Source organism: Nicotiana tabacum, chromosome 20 (assembly GCF_000715075.1).
Source record: "Nicotiana tabacum cultivar K326 chromosome 20, ASM71507v2, whole genome shotgun sequence".
NCBI lineage: Eukaryota > Viridiplantae > Streptophyta > Magnoliopsida > Solanales > Solanaceae > Nicotiana > Nicotiana tabacum.
In genome coordinates, this window is record NC_134099.1 from 127364300 (window position 1) to 127381042 (window position 16743).

Below are 16743 nucleotides of genomic sequence, written 5' to 3' on the forward strand. Positions count from 1 at the left end.
TTCTTTGAGTTAATTCTTGAAAAGAATATGAACGGTAGAAAAGTAAACAACCAAATAAATTCGAGGGAGGCAATGAACTATATATAGAGATGGCCTGTTATACGTCCTAGTTCAGTTAGGAAATTATTCACTTTATATGTGATTCTTTTGCAGGTAATCAGTTGTATTCCTAGTTTGTTTTGGATTCGGATTTACTGATTTCCTAAACATGGGCTTTGCTAGTGAACCTTATAAAAGCTTTTGTTTTTGAAATAATAAACTATTTTATATCCTTGTTTAGTTTGACTAAGAAAAGGCAACAGGACGAAAATTGGGGTATGGTCATTCAAGATTCATTTTATTGCTCTAAAGTTAGCAATTTTTTTTCTAACGAAAAGACCACTTAGCTTTATTAGAGTAATCATAAAAGTCACCAAATTATTTTTATAATAAATAAGTCACTCAATTTGCCTAAGACCATCTCCAACCTAACGCTATTTTTGACGCAAAATGCTATTTTGGTATAATATTTGGTGTTTTAGTGCTTCAACCCAACACCATTTCTTACACCATTTTGGTGTGTGAATAGTGTTATACAAAATTTGGTGTAACACTATTCATCAACACAATTACTATTCATCAATATTTTATTATTATCTTTTATTATATAACACTTTTAATTTAACATATTATAAATTTTGTAATTACTTATACTTTTTATGTAATATCTTTATAATATTAATTTTATATTTTAATTTTGGTGTATAATTTTTATTAATTAATTTTCGTATATTTTATTTTTATATAAAATTATAAGTTAATTTTATTATAAGTTATAATTGTATATATATAACCATCAAAAAAATGAAAAGTGCAAATCTTAAATATGATATGTTGTTAATAAATAACATAATATTTTGCAAATCTGAAAGAAAATAATATAATATAGAAGGAGGGAAGAATATAAAAGGAATATTCTTTTTTGGTGTAAAAAAATAGTGTAATGGGTTGGAGTTAATTTGCACCATTTTGGCGTAAAAAATTGATGCAAGGGTTGGAGATGCCCTATGTATCACATAAAGTCAATAGGAAAAAATAAAAGAGACATTTTATATGGTATTTAGGTAAAATTAAATGACTCATTGGTTACAAAAAAAACTGTTTAGTAACTTTTTTGTGATACTTATGCAAAGTTGAGTGAATATTTTGTTGCCAAAAAAAAAAAAAATTATTGACTTTTCCTGATACTTAGGTAAAATTGAGTGATGTTTTTGTTACAAAAAATAAATTAATGACTTTTCATGTAATAAAATTAAAATTTAGTGAAATTCTTGAAATTACACTCTACATTAGATTAACCACACTCAAGCTCAAATGTATTACAATCTAAGAACACCAAGTAATCTCAATTGTAATTCATATACACAAAGGCGGAGCCAAAATTTTGACTTTATGTGTTTGGGATTCTAGAACAACAAGTTCAAGTACTAATAACTAGGTTCTAAACTTAATATATATCTATATTTAATGAATTACTTAATATAAATAATGTTTAAACAAAAGTTACTGGGTTTAGCCAAAACCTGTAGTCGGATTTCTAACTCCGCCCATGTCCATACATATATTCATAGAGGCTTCCCATAACAAATCAAAGAATATACTATACATAAGTCTTGTTATCTTGGCTATCACCATTAATTTTGCTCCCACAAGATATAGCAATTTCCTTAATCACCAAAGCTCTAGCTCTATTAATAGTTAAAAGACACAAATAAACATGTTCTTCAAGCTCTTCTACTTGTTTCCTGAATCCAACATTACTCTTCTTCAACTCCTTCAACACTTGCAATGAAATACTATCTTCCCTTCTATCCAAACACAACTGTATCATTGCCTTGTTATGTTCAATCTCATCATGTAATCGATCCACGAGTCTACTCATTGTATCAAAATCCCTGTTTAAAATATATGTACCCTTTGCTGCTACATCAAGTTGTGCTCCAATTTTCCTGAGAAATCCACATTTCAAGAATCGAAGATTCGTGATCTTTTTCTTGATTGGATTTAAAGGTAAGCTTAAAATTGCTGGTCCCATAATTATTGCAGCTACTGTGTGTGCTGCTAGGACCATAGCTGCAACAGCAACTAGTCCACAGGCTGCTGTTACACATACCCCTGAAGCCTTATTTACACCTTTGATCAATTTTATCTTTCTAGCCACTTTTTTCCTCTTTGATTTCAAATGTTGAAGTATCGACGAATATTCATCGTTGATTCGTGTGAAATCCTGTTTCTTGAGGTCAGAAAATGGGTTGTTGTGGATAATAAAAGATCGAAGCTCTAATACAAGGTAACCAAAGTGTTGATCTGTGGAACTGGAGCAATCATCGATGGATTCGAAGACTTGTTCAACAAAAGTATAGTCAGATTGGACTTGGTTGATGGATTTGAGAAGGTGGCTACAGAATTTTGAGGCTTGTGCACTGATATTGAAGTAATTGGAGAGAAGGGATTTGAGATTATATTTCCCTGGAAAAATATTAGTTGATTCAAGAATTGATGTTATGGTTTCTTGACCTGGCTCAAGTAGGATTTCTGAGAATGTATATTGAGAGGGAGATGATGGCTGATTATTATTTACAAGTAGCTGAGCTTTCAGGAAGAAATCAACATAGGATTTTGTCCTTAATGCGCCTAAGTATTCTTCATTGACATTGAGACTTCTTCGCGCCTCTCTCTTCATGTTCGTCCCATCTGGAAATTAAGCAAGCAGATTTAATTTATTAAAGAAAAATATTTAATCAACAAGAAAAAATTACTGAACAAATGGCAGTGAACCAGTTGCATGTTGTAGAAAATACGGAGTCAGAAATTCAAACAAAGGGATAAAAATAAAGACATGAATGACATTCGCGGGACTTGAACATGTGGATGAGCAGTTTTAAAATTCATTTGCACAGATTTTTTTCGTGTTAAAAGGATGCAACAATTTACACATAAGAGAATGAATTTGTGTTTGCGCCATCTGCGCAAATATAATTTCCGACAAAGGAAATTTTATTAAATTCCTTTGTGACCGCCTAGCTCAGCCCCTAGTTGTAGGGTGTGTGTGTGTGTGTATATATATGTGATCATTGATCATAGTCCTTTGAGAGAGATGAAGAAAAATTAGATGGAAGCTATTATTTTCTCTGTTCTATTTCATCTGATACTATATATTATTTGGAGAGTGAAAGAGGTTTTAAACTATTTCAATAAGCTCATGAAAATTCCTCTAATAAATGGAAATTAAAAAAAAAGTAACTTCACGTATAAAGAAAAAAGAATAGTAGTAATATGATTAACTTACCTTTGATGGTTTTACTAGGTTTTTCTGCTGTACCCATATCTTTTAACTCTTCAAGAAGTTAAAACGTAGATGGTTATATAATCTTTAGAACTCTACGAGTTTGCTTCCATGCATGGAAATTAGAAATAGTAAGAGATAGTGACCCAACAATGTGTTTCTTAAATCCTAGGTTGTCTGTCTGAGTAGCAAACCTTTTAAAGCCACTTATAAAGAATGGCAGTTTAAGGATTGTATCTTACGTTATCCCTTTAAGATGATAAACTCTATAGATTCATTCATTTGATAGGCAAGAAGAGAGAGAAAGAGAGAAACTTGTGCCATATATTTGCTATGTTTTAGGCTAATATGGGGTAAGGGTGGCTTCTTGAAACAGGCTTTAATTTATTGTCTTTGTACCATGACGAATATCTAATGATGTATCAGGTGTACCTTATCTTTCTCAACTTTATTTTCACGGTTATATGCCTTTTTTGCTTTCTTTGCATGATTTATGTACAAAAGTGTAAGCTTTGCACATTTAATGAGAATACCAATGAGAAGCAAGTTTGCTACTTGGATAATACTAATGTTATGCGCGTCAATCCTTCTTTGAAATGAGAAAAAGCCTTTGGTACTTGAATCATGGTATATAACAAAACTAAAACAATTAAGCAACTTGGATGTAATTGTCCAGCCAACTAATTATTTTTTCGCTTTGGTCCTAGGACCATATGGTTTTAAAATGGAAATATTACACCCTATAGAAAAGCTTAGTACCCTATTTATTTTAAATAAGTACCATTTAAAAAAATTATATTATATAGCTACCTTTTACCTTTTATAGCAAAATATCTTATTATAGTTATATCCTACACTTAAGGCACCATATATGCTAATTAATATTTTTCTCTCTCCTTTTCCAGATTTTCTCTCACATAATCACGGTAAATTTTACAAATCACATTCTCTCTCTCTCTTTTTGCATACACTTTACTCTCTTCTCCCACAAAACCACGATTGTTGCCTCTGTTCGTTTCCCTAGTGGTTATAGCAGAGATTTCTTTTCTGGTTCGACTACGCAGTCATACCTCAATCATGGCTGCAACGGATATACGAATGGATTGAATGCAAAGAGCACGCGAAGGAACGGTGATTCCCAGGCTCAAATTTGTTTCGCTATGGAAATTTTACAAAAGCTACAATGGTACCGATGTGTCAAAAGCAATGTACAGAATGCGTGGGAGCGGTAGATTCAGGATTTTTGCTCGACGGCAGATTCATCGGAAATTAGGGTTTGTTCTTGAACTAAATAATGGGTTCTTAAACAAAGACAATATATTTTCAACGTATCATGTTGTATTTTCATGTATTTAATTTTATTCATTATCTTTTTTTTTCCATTGTAATTCAATGTATTTCGTTGTATTCCATGTATTTCATTGTATTCACTGTCTTTTTTTCATTGTATTTCAATGTATCCTGTTGTATTCTATGTATTTCATTGTATTCATTGTCTCACTATATGCCATGAATGTATTCATATGTTTTTTTAATTAATATAATTTATGTATTCAGATGTATTATATAATTTCTCTGAAGATTGCTATATTTTTGGTGTATTTTTCGGTTGAGAATCTTTTTTATAACTGAAAATACAAAATTTATGTGTTATAATTGAGTTTTTTGAGTTATATTAGGAGTCTATTATGTTAATTGATTCACTTTCCGTTTTAAAAATAGTGTAATCCCCTATTTCACGCCGTGAATACAGTCGAATACAATAATCTGTCCAGCTGTAACCCCATGTTTCACTCCATGAATACAGTCGAATACACTCGAATACAACAACTGATTAGTTGGACTTCCCTGATTCACACCTATTTTTGCTACTGTATTCATGAATACAATAGCTTAAATATATCAAATACATCTTATAACCACATAAAAGGTATCTATAATCCGTAATATAGCAAATAGTATCTATAGATGACTAATTACTACTAAAAGATAGTGCTTTATGAATGTCATGACCCGGATTTTCCACCCCCGGGAGTCGTGATGGCGCCTACTAATGGGAGCTAGGCAAGCCAAACCTTAACTACCTACTACACTTTCATATTGTTTCATTTTAACAAACACGAGGCGATAACATGATAACAATGGAAATTTAAGTAAATAAGCAGAAGTCAACAGATATAAAACTTAAAACTACGTCTATTACAACTTTTAAACTTTAACTACCCCAAAATCTGGTATCACAGTATCACAGACTGTCTAAGAGTTACTACATACAAGGTCTGAAGAAAAATAAAATAGCACACCGTTTCAAAAGTATGAAAAATGAAACAGGAAATAGAGATAGAGGGAGACGCCAGGGCCTACGGACGCATGCAGGTGTACCTTGGGTCTCCGAGTGGACTGAAGGAAACCCTCCAACTACTGTCCGAAAGCTGCTCCGGGATCTGCACACAATACAGAGTGTAGTATCAGCACAACCGACCCCATGTGCTGGTAAGTGCCTGACCTAACCCCGGCGAAGTAGTGACGAGGCTAGGACCAGACTCCAGATAAACCTGTGCAGTTATATAACATATGGCGGAAAAGTAACATGTAATAAACAATTAAAGTTGGGAAAGGGAAACATGCTTCGGGGGTAGCTGACAAAACAAAATAACAAGAAATAACAAGGAAACTAACAATATAACTTCTAACACAGATAAAGAAAAGTAAAGACAACTTTCACTTTCAGTTTCCATCTTGTTGCAGACGTGCAACCCGATCCCATTTCTCATATCTTGTGGTAGGCGTACCACCCGCTCCCATTTCATCATATCTTGTGGTAGGTGTACCACCCGCTCCCATTTCATAATATCTTGTGGTAGGCGTACCACCCGCTCCCATTTCATAATATCTTGTGGTAGGCGTACCACCCGCTCCCATTTCATTATCTTGTGGTAGGCGTACCACCCGCTCCCATTTCATAATATCTTGTGGTAGGCATACCACCCGCTCCCATTTCATAATATCTTGTGATAGGCGTACCGCCCGCTCCCATTTCATAATATCTTGTGGTAGGCGTACCACGCGCTCCCATTTCATAATATCTTGTGGTAAGTGTACCACCCACTCCCATTTCATAATATTTTGAAATTTCAAGGAATCCCGACAAGGAAAAATAATCAATATAATAACTTTCCGGCAAGGGAACACAACAATGTAATAATTTTTCCGACAAGGAAATAACAATATTGAAATAGTCATCCCGGCAAGGGAGAATCATCTATTACCAATCTCAACTTAGCTTGTACTCAGCTCAATTATTAAAAATGTTCAATCATAGAAGATCATTAAGTAAAGCACTCAAGTGTCATTTAAGAACACAACAACTTTCAATTTAAGACTCACGGTCATGCTTGACACCAACGTATATATACTCGTCACCATGCCTATACGTCGTACTCAACAAGAAGCAAGTAGCAAATATGACTCAACTCCTAATCCCTCAAGCTAGGGTTAGACCAAACACTTACCTCGATGCCTTGAACATCACTCAAGTCTCAATTATAGCTTTACTCCTCGATTCCACTACCAATCCGCTCGAATCTAATCACAAGTTACTTAATTACATCAATAAGTGCTAAATGAATCAACCCCAATGCATGAAAAATGAGTTTTCCAAGGTTTTACCCAAATGTCAAAAATCACCCCGGGCCCACGTGGTCGAAACCCGAGGTTCGGACCAAAACCCGATTACCCATTCTCCCACGAATTCAAATATATAACTTGTTTTGAAATCGGACCTCAAATTGAGGTCCAAATCCCCAATTTTAGAAAAACCTAGGTTCTACCCAAAACACCCAATTTAGCCCATGAAAATCTTTGATTTGAAGTTGAAATCATGTAAGATGTTAGGGAGTGAAGAAAATGAGTTAGAAATCACTTACCAACGTTTTGGAAAAGAATTTGAAAAATCGCCTTTTATGTTTTTGGGGTTTTGAAAAGTGAAAAATAATTGAAATTTCCATTTATTTATACCCCTCTCAAACCCCCTGTACGGACCGCATCAAATGGACCGAGGCCGTACTAGCATACCTGAAGACCTGCAGTTCAGCACCCTGTACGGACCGCACAAGGCCGACTGTGGCCGCACAACCTTCACCGCGGGTCGCACTTGAGGGTTCAGAGACTGCAGCTTCCTGAACCTGCAACACCTGACTTTCTAAGCCTAAGGCATCCCGGAACCTACTCGAAACTCACCCGAGCCATTGAAACTCCAACACAAATATACACACAGCCTCAAAAACATCCTACGAACATATTCATGTAATCAAATTGCCAAAATAACATCACGAGCATCGAATTAAACCTCGAGATCAATGATATTTCTCAAAACTCTTTTAAACATCAAATTTCTCAATTAAGGTCCGGATCGCGTCAAACGACGTCCGTTTTCAACCAAATTTCACATGAATGACTCAAGTCATATATAAGACTTGTACCGGGTGCCGGAACTAAAATACGGGGCCGATACCATTGCTTTCTAATCAGTTTTCATTTCAAATTTCCTTAAACAATTTCTAAAAACAATTTCACTTAAAAATTTATTTCTCGGACTTGAGACCTCGGAATTCGATTCCGGGCATACGCCTAAGTCCCATATTTTCCTACGGACCCTCCAGGACTGTCGAATCACGGATCTGGGTCCGTTTACCCAAAATGTTGACCGAAGTCAAATTTATTCATTTTAACATCAAAACTTAGCATTTTTCACAGAGTTTCATATTTAAACTTTCTGGCTACGCGTCCGGAGTGCGCACGTAAATCAAGGCGATTCTAATGAGGTTTTCAAGGCCTCAGAGACACAAAAATCAATTGAAAGCAAATGATGACCCTTTGGGTCGTCACAATGAAAATTTCTCTTTTAAAATAGGCAAAATACATAGTTGATCCATCAACCTTTTAGTTAAATCCTAGTTACACACCCAATAAATATGGGTAAAGCTTTACACATCCAACCTTTTCCAAGTATATCTAAGACCCCCCAAACTTGACCAGACCTTTGTACGTGTAAAACGGCAACACAAAAGCGCATGGAAGTCTTTATTAAATATTTTTGACAATTATCAGCTGTCCAGAATTGATCTTAACGACTCTTTTGGCCCTTAAATTAAAATGGGTCTTTAATACTCAACCCATTTGTCTTCTCAGCTATTGTAGCCCTCGATTTTTCTCTTCTTAACCATTAGCTTCAAAGCTTTTTCTTTTTCTTCTTCTTCTTCCTCAATCTTGTTTATCTTGTATAATTCATCTTTAAATTAGAGTGTATAATGAATTTTGAACCCTTTCTTTGAGTTTTCGCCTAAAATTGAAAATCTAGGGTTGTTGTCTAATGCATAATTTTAAGCATATTTGTCACTGTGGTGAAGAAGTCGTGCTTGTAATTTCATGGAGCATCAATAATCTCGATCGTCGTTTTTATGTAGGTGTAGATTCTATGAGGTAAGATTAGTATTAAAAATCTGGTTTAATTAATTTTTTTGAGTTTTTAACACTGAAATCTTCTTATTTCCAAAAAGATCGTGGTACATGGTGTAAATGTTTTATATTGATCCTCCTACTCTGGAGCACTTAAAAGGTATAATTTTGAGGCTGCTTAAAAATAAAAAGGCATTGGATGCATTCGTGAAGGCAAGTAGAAATCAAAGAAATTGGAGGCGATCGATAATTTAGGTGTTAATCGTAATTGTATTCAAGGTGATTATGTTTGGCACCAAAGACTGTTACATAATGTAAAATCTTGTAAAATGGTCTATGAACCATCTATCTTAGTAGTTAGGTTGTTTTCACCTTTGTTGCAAGTGTAATCCTTTTATTGTTTATTGAAGTGTAATACTTTGTGTTAATGAAAGAAGTTTATTCTGCCATAGCTTTTGTTGATGGTGTTGGTAATGGTTGCATGTTCATTTGCTAAGTATTATAGTAGCATTTATGAAATGATCACCCAGAATGGCTCCCAGCTTAGTATCCCTAAGTATTACAGTAGCATTCATTAACTTGTGCTTGATGACATAGCTGCAACTTCTGTTTTCAGCATTCATAACTTGTGCTTCAGCTGCAACTTCTATTTGCAATATAAAAGCAGAAGTCATCAAGCTATATCCGCATGCCGTTCAATAAAGACTACCATAACATATAAAAGCTATATAAATGCCATTAAGATAATCACAAACTGCTTCCATTTAAAAACTAGATCTTTGTCTTCAGCAACATTAAACATAACATATAATAGCTGCATATAGCAACCTTAACATTTTGGTTGCAGTTCTATTGTTAAAAGATTACACTACACTTCAAAGCAAACTTAGCACCACATAAAGAACTAAACATGCTAATTAGTCTTAATTGGCTGAGAGGATGAGCTTGATTGACTGAGGTTGGAATGGGATGCAACAGCTCTTTGGAGTTGCCTTGTTGTAATATTTGGTTTGCCATTCCACTTGACTCCTTTGGTTGGTTTGTAAGCACACTCTTAAATATCAGCAAAATACCTCTTTTGGCCAGTTGTAACCACTCTTTGAATATCATCACCAGACTTCCAAGAAAAGGACTTAATTAATAATAATCACAACAAAGTGCATAAGTTGAAATTGTGCAATACGTACAGAAGTTTAAATTTTGCAACACCACCTGATAGTACACTTCATGGAATGAGACATGTTTTCTTGAAACACTTCCATAACAATGGGAGATATATCAGATATCCATGTGTTTGCAAATTCCCTCAACTTCCCTACCCTTTCCATCATCTTCACTCTTATTTCTTCCAACATTATGATAATTGTCTTGTATCTCTCAGATAGTATCCATGTATTAAAGGTTTCACACATATTGTTGTCAATTACATCATATTTAATGTCACAGTTGAAGTATGCTCTTACCCAGATTTCCTTATTATAAGTGAGCAAACTCTCACAAATCCCATTACCAAGCTTGTTCATCTTATCTATTTGGATATTCAATTCAGCAACACATGATGATCTTGCACACCTCCAGAAGTATTTTCTTCTTTCCAACCCTCTCCAATTCTTTGACCAGTTTGCTAAAATATGCCTAGCACACTACTTATGTTCACTTTCAGGCAACAAATCATTTACTGTCTTAAGTATGCCCTGCATGTCAAGCAAAAGTTAGAAAGTGCATTAGTTACATTAGTCATAAAATGCATTAGTTGTATAACAAAAAAAATCAAACACAATAGATATTACCTTCTGCATGTCAGACATAATGGTGAGATCTCTACCTTCCTACACATCAAGTCATAAATCAAACACTTGATAAAAAACAACCCAAGTGAAAGTGTTCTCAACCTCTATAATAGCCCAAGTAATTGGAAAGATCTGATTATTGCCATCTTTTGGACACAACTAGAAGCAGTTGTCCCTTGCACATTCCTTTTTAATGGAAAAGGACCAAATATACCCATGTACTATCAAAAAAGGTTTAAATGTACCCCTCATTATACTTTGAATCCAAAAATAACCCTATCATTATACTATTAGTTCAAATATACCATTTTTCCGTTAAGTTTGTCCAAAGTAGACATCTAATCCTATGTGGCACAAACATTTGATGAGGTGGATGCCACATGACTTGCCACCTCAATGCCCCTAACCCATTTTAACCCATCTTTCTATTTTTTTTATACCACTAAAATTTTCTTCCCCTCCACCACTATTGCCACCATTACCGCTACTATAAAAAATATTGTATTTCAAATTTTCGCTGAGGTAGCATGCCATGTGGCATGCACCTCATCAAATATCAGTGACACGTAGTATTGGATGTCCACATTGGACAAACTTAACAGAAGAAGGGTATATTTGAATCAATAGTATTATGGCATGAGTATATTTAGACTCAAAGTATAACAAATGATATATTTAAACCTTTTCTCATAGTATAGGAATATATTTGGCCCTTTGCCATTTTAGAAACAACCATCTAGAATAATAATTCTTCTACATCCTTCCATCCAGCACTTCTTCATAGCATAGAAACACACATAAAAGGAATGGATCACATATTTTCCATCTCTATTATCTACTGCCTTTACAATACAAATTGTGCGAAGATTAGTCTGTAAAATGACATCTCTATAGTCATACAATCTTTGAAACTCTTTCTGAACATCTCCAATTAATTCATTCAAAAACTTTGCCCTAGCTCTATGGACAATGTACCTACCAACATACATGTCTAGTTCTTGCTTAATTAGCCTTTTCAACTCCCAAACCCTTATATTTGGCTGGAAAATAATTTTATCCCTGTAATACTTTGCTAGATATCTAGAGTTGCAAAGCTTGTTCTTGTTGGTCCTATAACACTTATGGACAGGACAAAACCTCTTCACTTTGAAATTGTTGGATCTGCCATCTTTGCTAGTAAACATATTCCATGGACAACCACCATTGCATCTTACACTCACCCTGCTAGATTCATCAATGATCTTTTCAATTTGAACTCCTTTCTAGACAACATATCTGGATACAACCCATCTAACCTCAATAACACTTTAAATAATAAGGCCCAACTCCCATGTTACTTTCTTGACAGTTGGATCAAATATCAACCTCTTTTTTCTTTTCTTTGTATCAATTTTTCTCTTGTGTTGTTCATCATGCTCATTTTCCTCATCTGAAGCAAAACTTTTAGCATCAGAAGAGCCAAAATATGGTTCTTCCGCCCCAACTAACCCTTTATACCTATTTTCATTGTTCTCAGCCCTCAACTCATCAAACCCACTTTCTATACCAGCATCTCCTAGATTTATGTCACCCTTATCTTTAAGCCTTTCACTCATTTTCCTCCTATGCTTCCTCAACACTTCCCTGCACTTCCTAAACTCTTCATGTATATCAGAACCATATTGATTATAATTATGAACATCTACATCAACTCCATCATTCTTAGACTCAGATGAATTATCAAAATCTGAGTTATTCTCCTCATCAAGCTCACCTTCATCATCTTCCTCTGTTTTCCCCTCTTCAACAGGTTCTCCGACTTGCTTTTCTAAGTTTATAGTGACTTTATCATCCTCACTATTTGTCCTACCAACCCCTGGCCCAGTAGCATTTATGTCAATAACCATTAAAAGGGGCAACATGTGTGACATAAAAATCTAGGGTATCCCCATCCTCCAATTCATTTGAAATGTCTAATATATCCTTATCAATTAGTACAATTACCAATTTATAAGTTTTGTCCATGGGACAAATATACATCTCATCAATATTTTTTAATCCCATTTGCTTAGTGTAGTCCATAAGCTCAAAAAATGATAACATATTCATATCTACATCTAATATTAATGATTGAATACCCCTACATAATGAGCAAAATTACCCGGAACTAACCCCCCATCATGATACCATTTTAATGTAATTAGTTTAAAAGATATTTTCCCTGCAAAAGGGGGTAAAGCAGTGATGTCGCCCAAACTCACACCATAAATATAGGTAGTGAGGCGGTCGAAGCAATAATAAAACCCAACGCAAGTCGGGGTCGAATCCTCAGGGAGTTAGAATTAGGATTAGGTATATATTTAGTGCAATTGTATGATGTGCCTCAAATTACACTTCCACATTCTTGTTTGTTGTTTTTACTTCTACTTTAAGCTATTGATTGCAAATATGAAACTAGAAGACAATATTTTTGGTTTTGGTTGTTTTTCAAATGATAAAAGATCTAGGGTCATTACTTTTACCTAGGTGGTTGCCTAACGTGTTGTAAACTCTAGGAAAAATTTGATTAGTCGGGGTTGTAATATAATAATCACACGCAATTACCCACTTTATACCTCTCGATAATTTGAGTGATTTTGCCCAATTTGGCCTTTTCAAGTCTAAATGGGTATTGCACTTATCAAGTCGGGTCTTACTATCTCTATATTTGACCCTTTAATTGGGGCTATCAATTTCTTGAATTCACTCCAATTTCTTGTTAGCCAAGTGTTCCTACACTTAGCCTCTTTTTCAAGTATAGACTAAGTCAAATAGGCATGAATCAATGTTTGCAACCATTAATCCTTGAATTCAAGCATGAACTTGGCTAAATATCACTAACCCAATCACAAACAAGCCCTAAATCAAACACCCATTAAGTACCCACACTAGGGTTGGGTCACAACACTAGCTGGAAATTTAGTTACTCATGAAAAATGAAGAAATACAAGAAGAAATTAAGATAGAATGCATAATAATTGATTAGAAAAAGTAAATCTAGTACAAAATTACTCAAAAGAGTAAAGAAAACGGCTCATGTGCTCTCCCAAAACAAAACTTAACCTAAAAATGATAAAACATTCTATTTATACTAAGCTGAAAATATATGACAAAAATGCCCCTGCGGAGGTTGTGTGGACGCACAATTCTGGTGCGGTCCACACTACTTGAACTTGGACTTTGGCTAAGCAATACTTCTGCGGACTGCATAAAAATAAGTGTGGCCGCGCTCTTGATTATGCGGCCGCACAAAAAACGTGTGGTCCGCATTTCTTCTTTAAACTTAGAGTTTCATCTCTCTGATCCTTGTCTTCTGCGGACCGAACAATTGTGAGTGTAGCCGCACTTGTCATCCTGCGGCCGCACAATTACGGTGCAGTCCGCATAGCTTCAGCTTGCCCAAAACCCAGCTCTTTGAATCTCCTCTTCTGCGGGCGCACAATAATTGTGCGGTCTGCATGCTCTTCTTGAAAGCTGACAGTGCTCGTTCCTTGTTTTTGCGGCCGCACACACTATTGTGCAGTCCGCACTATAGGCCTTTTTGCCTTATTTTGGTCCTTGTCCACTTTTGACTCTTTTATAAGTTGATTTTGACTTTTTTTTGGTTCATTTCCCAATATTCTTGCACGAAAGCACATTTCATTAGTTCTCAGTAATGTCTTTAAGTATTTTTGAACTAAAATGCAAGTAAAGAGGGAAAATAAACGGTCAAAATCCCTACTTATCAACTCCCCCAAACTTAAGCTTTTGCTTGTCCTCAAGCAATTAAGATAATTCCCACCTCCACTAGAAATAAGGGATATTTCAGCTGGCCTAAGGTGATTCAATCACACATCAATTATGACCAACAATTATCCACAACACGTATGAATTATCAACAATGCAATAATTTGACTTTTTGAGTACAATAGTTCTAATATGACACTCGAGCATTAAGAGTTGACTTTGTTCATCAAGGAAGCTCGCCCTTTCATGTAGATCATTGTGGATCCCAAACTCCTCCTCCTTTACTCTCCATTAGCAAATCTCACTAAGAATGTAACACTTGAAGCAAAGATTGTGAAAAGTTCACTCATCTCTCTCAAAAGAATGACACAAGTCCGGCTCTAAGTACCATAAGCTTGCCCCTCATGTAAATCACCACTAATGTAAGCTCACTCAACTTGAAATTATGTAGGGCTTTTTCAGGATGTAATGAAGGCTTTTTGGATCAAGTTAGGTCTTGATGACATAGAATAGGTTCATCTTTCCTTAAGCACTCCATTTTCTCATTTTGGCCCATACTTTGTTGACTCTTTGAGTCAATTTCTTTTTCTTTGGGGGAACTAGAGAGATGTAATGTCATTCTTTCTTGGTCATGACATTCATTTTTTTCCTTTCTATTCACTCCATGCCTTTCATCACTATTTTTTTTGGATCCCTTCACTTTCTACCTTATTTACTTTTTTTGGCATTTTTCTTTTTTGTTTATTCTTTCTTTTCTTTGCCTCCCCTTTTCTTTATTTATTTCTCTTCTTTGTTTCTTTTATCACTTTCAAACTCCTCGCTTCTCCCCCAAACTTATGATTTTGCCAATTATTTCTCAAGAATACTAAGGAAAGATTGGGTGCCAAGAGAGGGTCATTACAAGACGGATAAAAGCTTATAATGTGGTTATTGAAAGAAAAAGGGATTAGACTCAAATGGGTTGACTATGGATATCACATTGATAGGCTATAAAAGATTTCAAACTTCAAATCGGATCAAGGAAAACCTACATTCATTTCTCAATCTAAGCTACACTTAGAATTTTGCCTAGAAAAATATTCGGGGAAAGTTCTAGACTATTAGCACGGGAACTTGGACTTGCATTTCAGTACCTCACCTCTCATACTGCTGGATTGCTAAAGAGAATGGAGTAGAGGGCCCACAACAACCCTAGTTAAGATTGAGAATTACAAATGGCTTGACTGAGCCACTCGATAACTGCTTAAGTCGACACAAGAGTTAAAAGGTTACAACGAGCTATTTTATGCCAACGACTTTGTTTTTAACCATAAGGTCGGAGGTAAATGTGTTGGTACCAAATGAAGCATGTTTGAAACCCTTTTATTCATTACTACTATATTTTCCTAAACATAAAAGAAAATGGACTCAATCCCTTAAGAAGGTTGTTACGCCATCCATCGTTGAGAAGAGCCGCCCGGTTCACACAAAATTTATATTTGAAAAGAACACTGACATTAAGAAAATTAAAGGCTTATTGATCACTCAAACGTAAAAAGAAGCTAACAAAAAAAAAGAAACTACTAAAGTAAATAAGAAGTTATACTAGTAAGAAACACAAAGTAAAGAAGCTATGAAATAAACTACGGAAAGCAAAATAAATTAATGTACAAACCGAAGTAAAATAAATATATATATAAGGGAAACGAAATATATACATCAAACTAAATGGAAGAATATATACATACCAAAGGAAAAATAAAGATAAAAGAAAAATAGTATAAGAGTTATTACAAGCCAAATGTCAATTTCAATCAATCAAAATAGACCACCCCCGAATGAAAATAAGCATTGTCCCCAATGCTTAACAAAAATAAGAACATAAAAGGTAGAGAGTTAAGAGAACTCCCTATGTGGTCTCAGTATGTATGGGATCCTCAGCACCCTCTGTCTCCTTTAGCTGTATCTCAATCTCCTGGCTGATAGAAAACAAGATTGCTGAGCATCTGGATCATCTCCTCAGCGGTATGGGTAGTCGCAACCGGCTCCTCACACTGGCCTGCTGCTATATGTGATGCCTTTAGTACTGTTGGTGCTGCCTGTGTTGCTGGGTCACCCTTCATAAGTAAATCTAGTGGTATATCTCCAGCAGATGCAATCTTGGTGACCGCTTTTCTCAACTTGTCCACTGACCTCTTCGATGCCTGAGTCTTCTGCATCTTCTTTGTTTGCTTTCCCAACTCCTCAATGACCTCCCCATGTGCCACTAGAGAGTCTTCATAATGGTCTTCTGATTTTTCAGAATCTTCTTCAATGTTTCCTCCACTAACGGAGGTACCTATGGCTCTACTGGGTCTACTGATTATGCAACAACAGCTCTGGATATGTCAGACAGCTTTGAAATAGCTTCCTGTATCCATTTGTTGAGACTTATCAATGTCTGGGAAA

General features: G+C 35.2%; 1 protein-coding gene across 1 annotated transcript; it reads right to left on the minus strand.

The window, feature by feature from the left end:
• Nucleotides 1–1367: 1367 nt before the first annotated feature.
• On the minus strand, nt 1368–3486 carry LOC107806121 (UPF0496 protein At1g20180-like). The gene is made up of 2 exons (XM_016630232.2): nt 3329–3486; nt 1368–2733 (listed from the first exon to the last, which is right to left on the minus strand). Exons 1-2 carry the CDS (start codon nt 3363–3365, stop codon nt 1640–1642), a joined length of 1131 nt encoding a protein of 376 aa, XP_016485718.2. The 5' UTR covers nt 3366–3486; the 3' UTR covers nt 1368–1639.
• Between the last annotated feature and the right edge of the window lie 13257 nt (nt 3487–16743).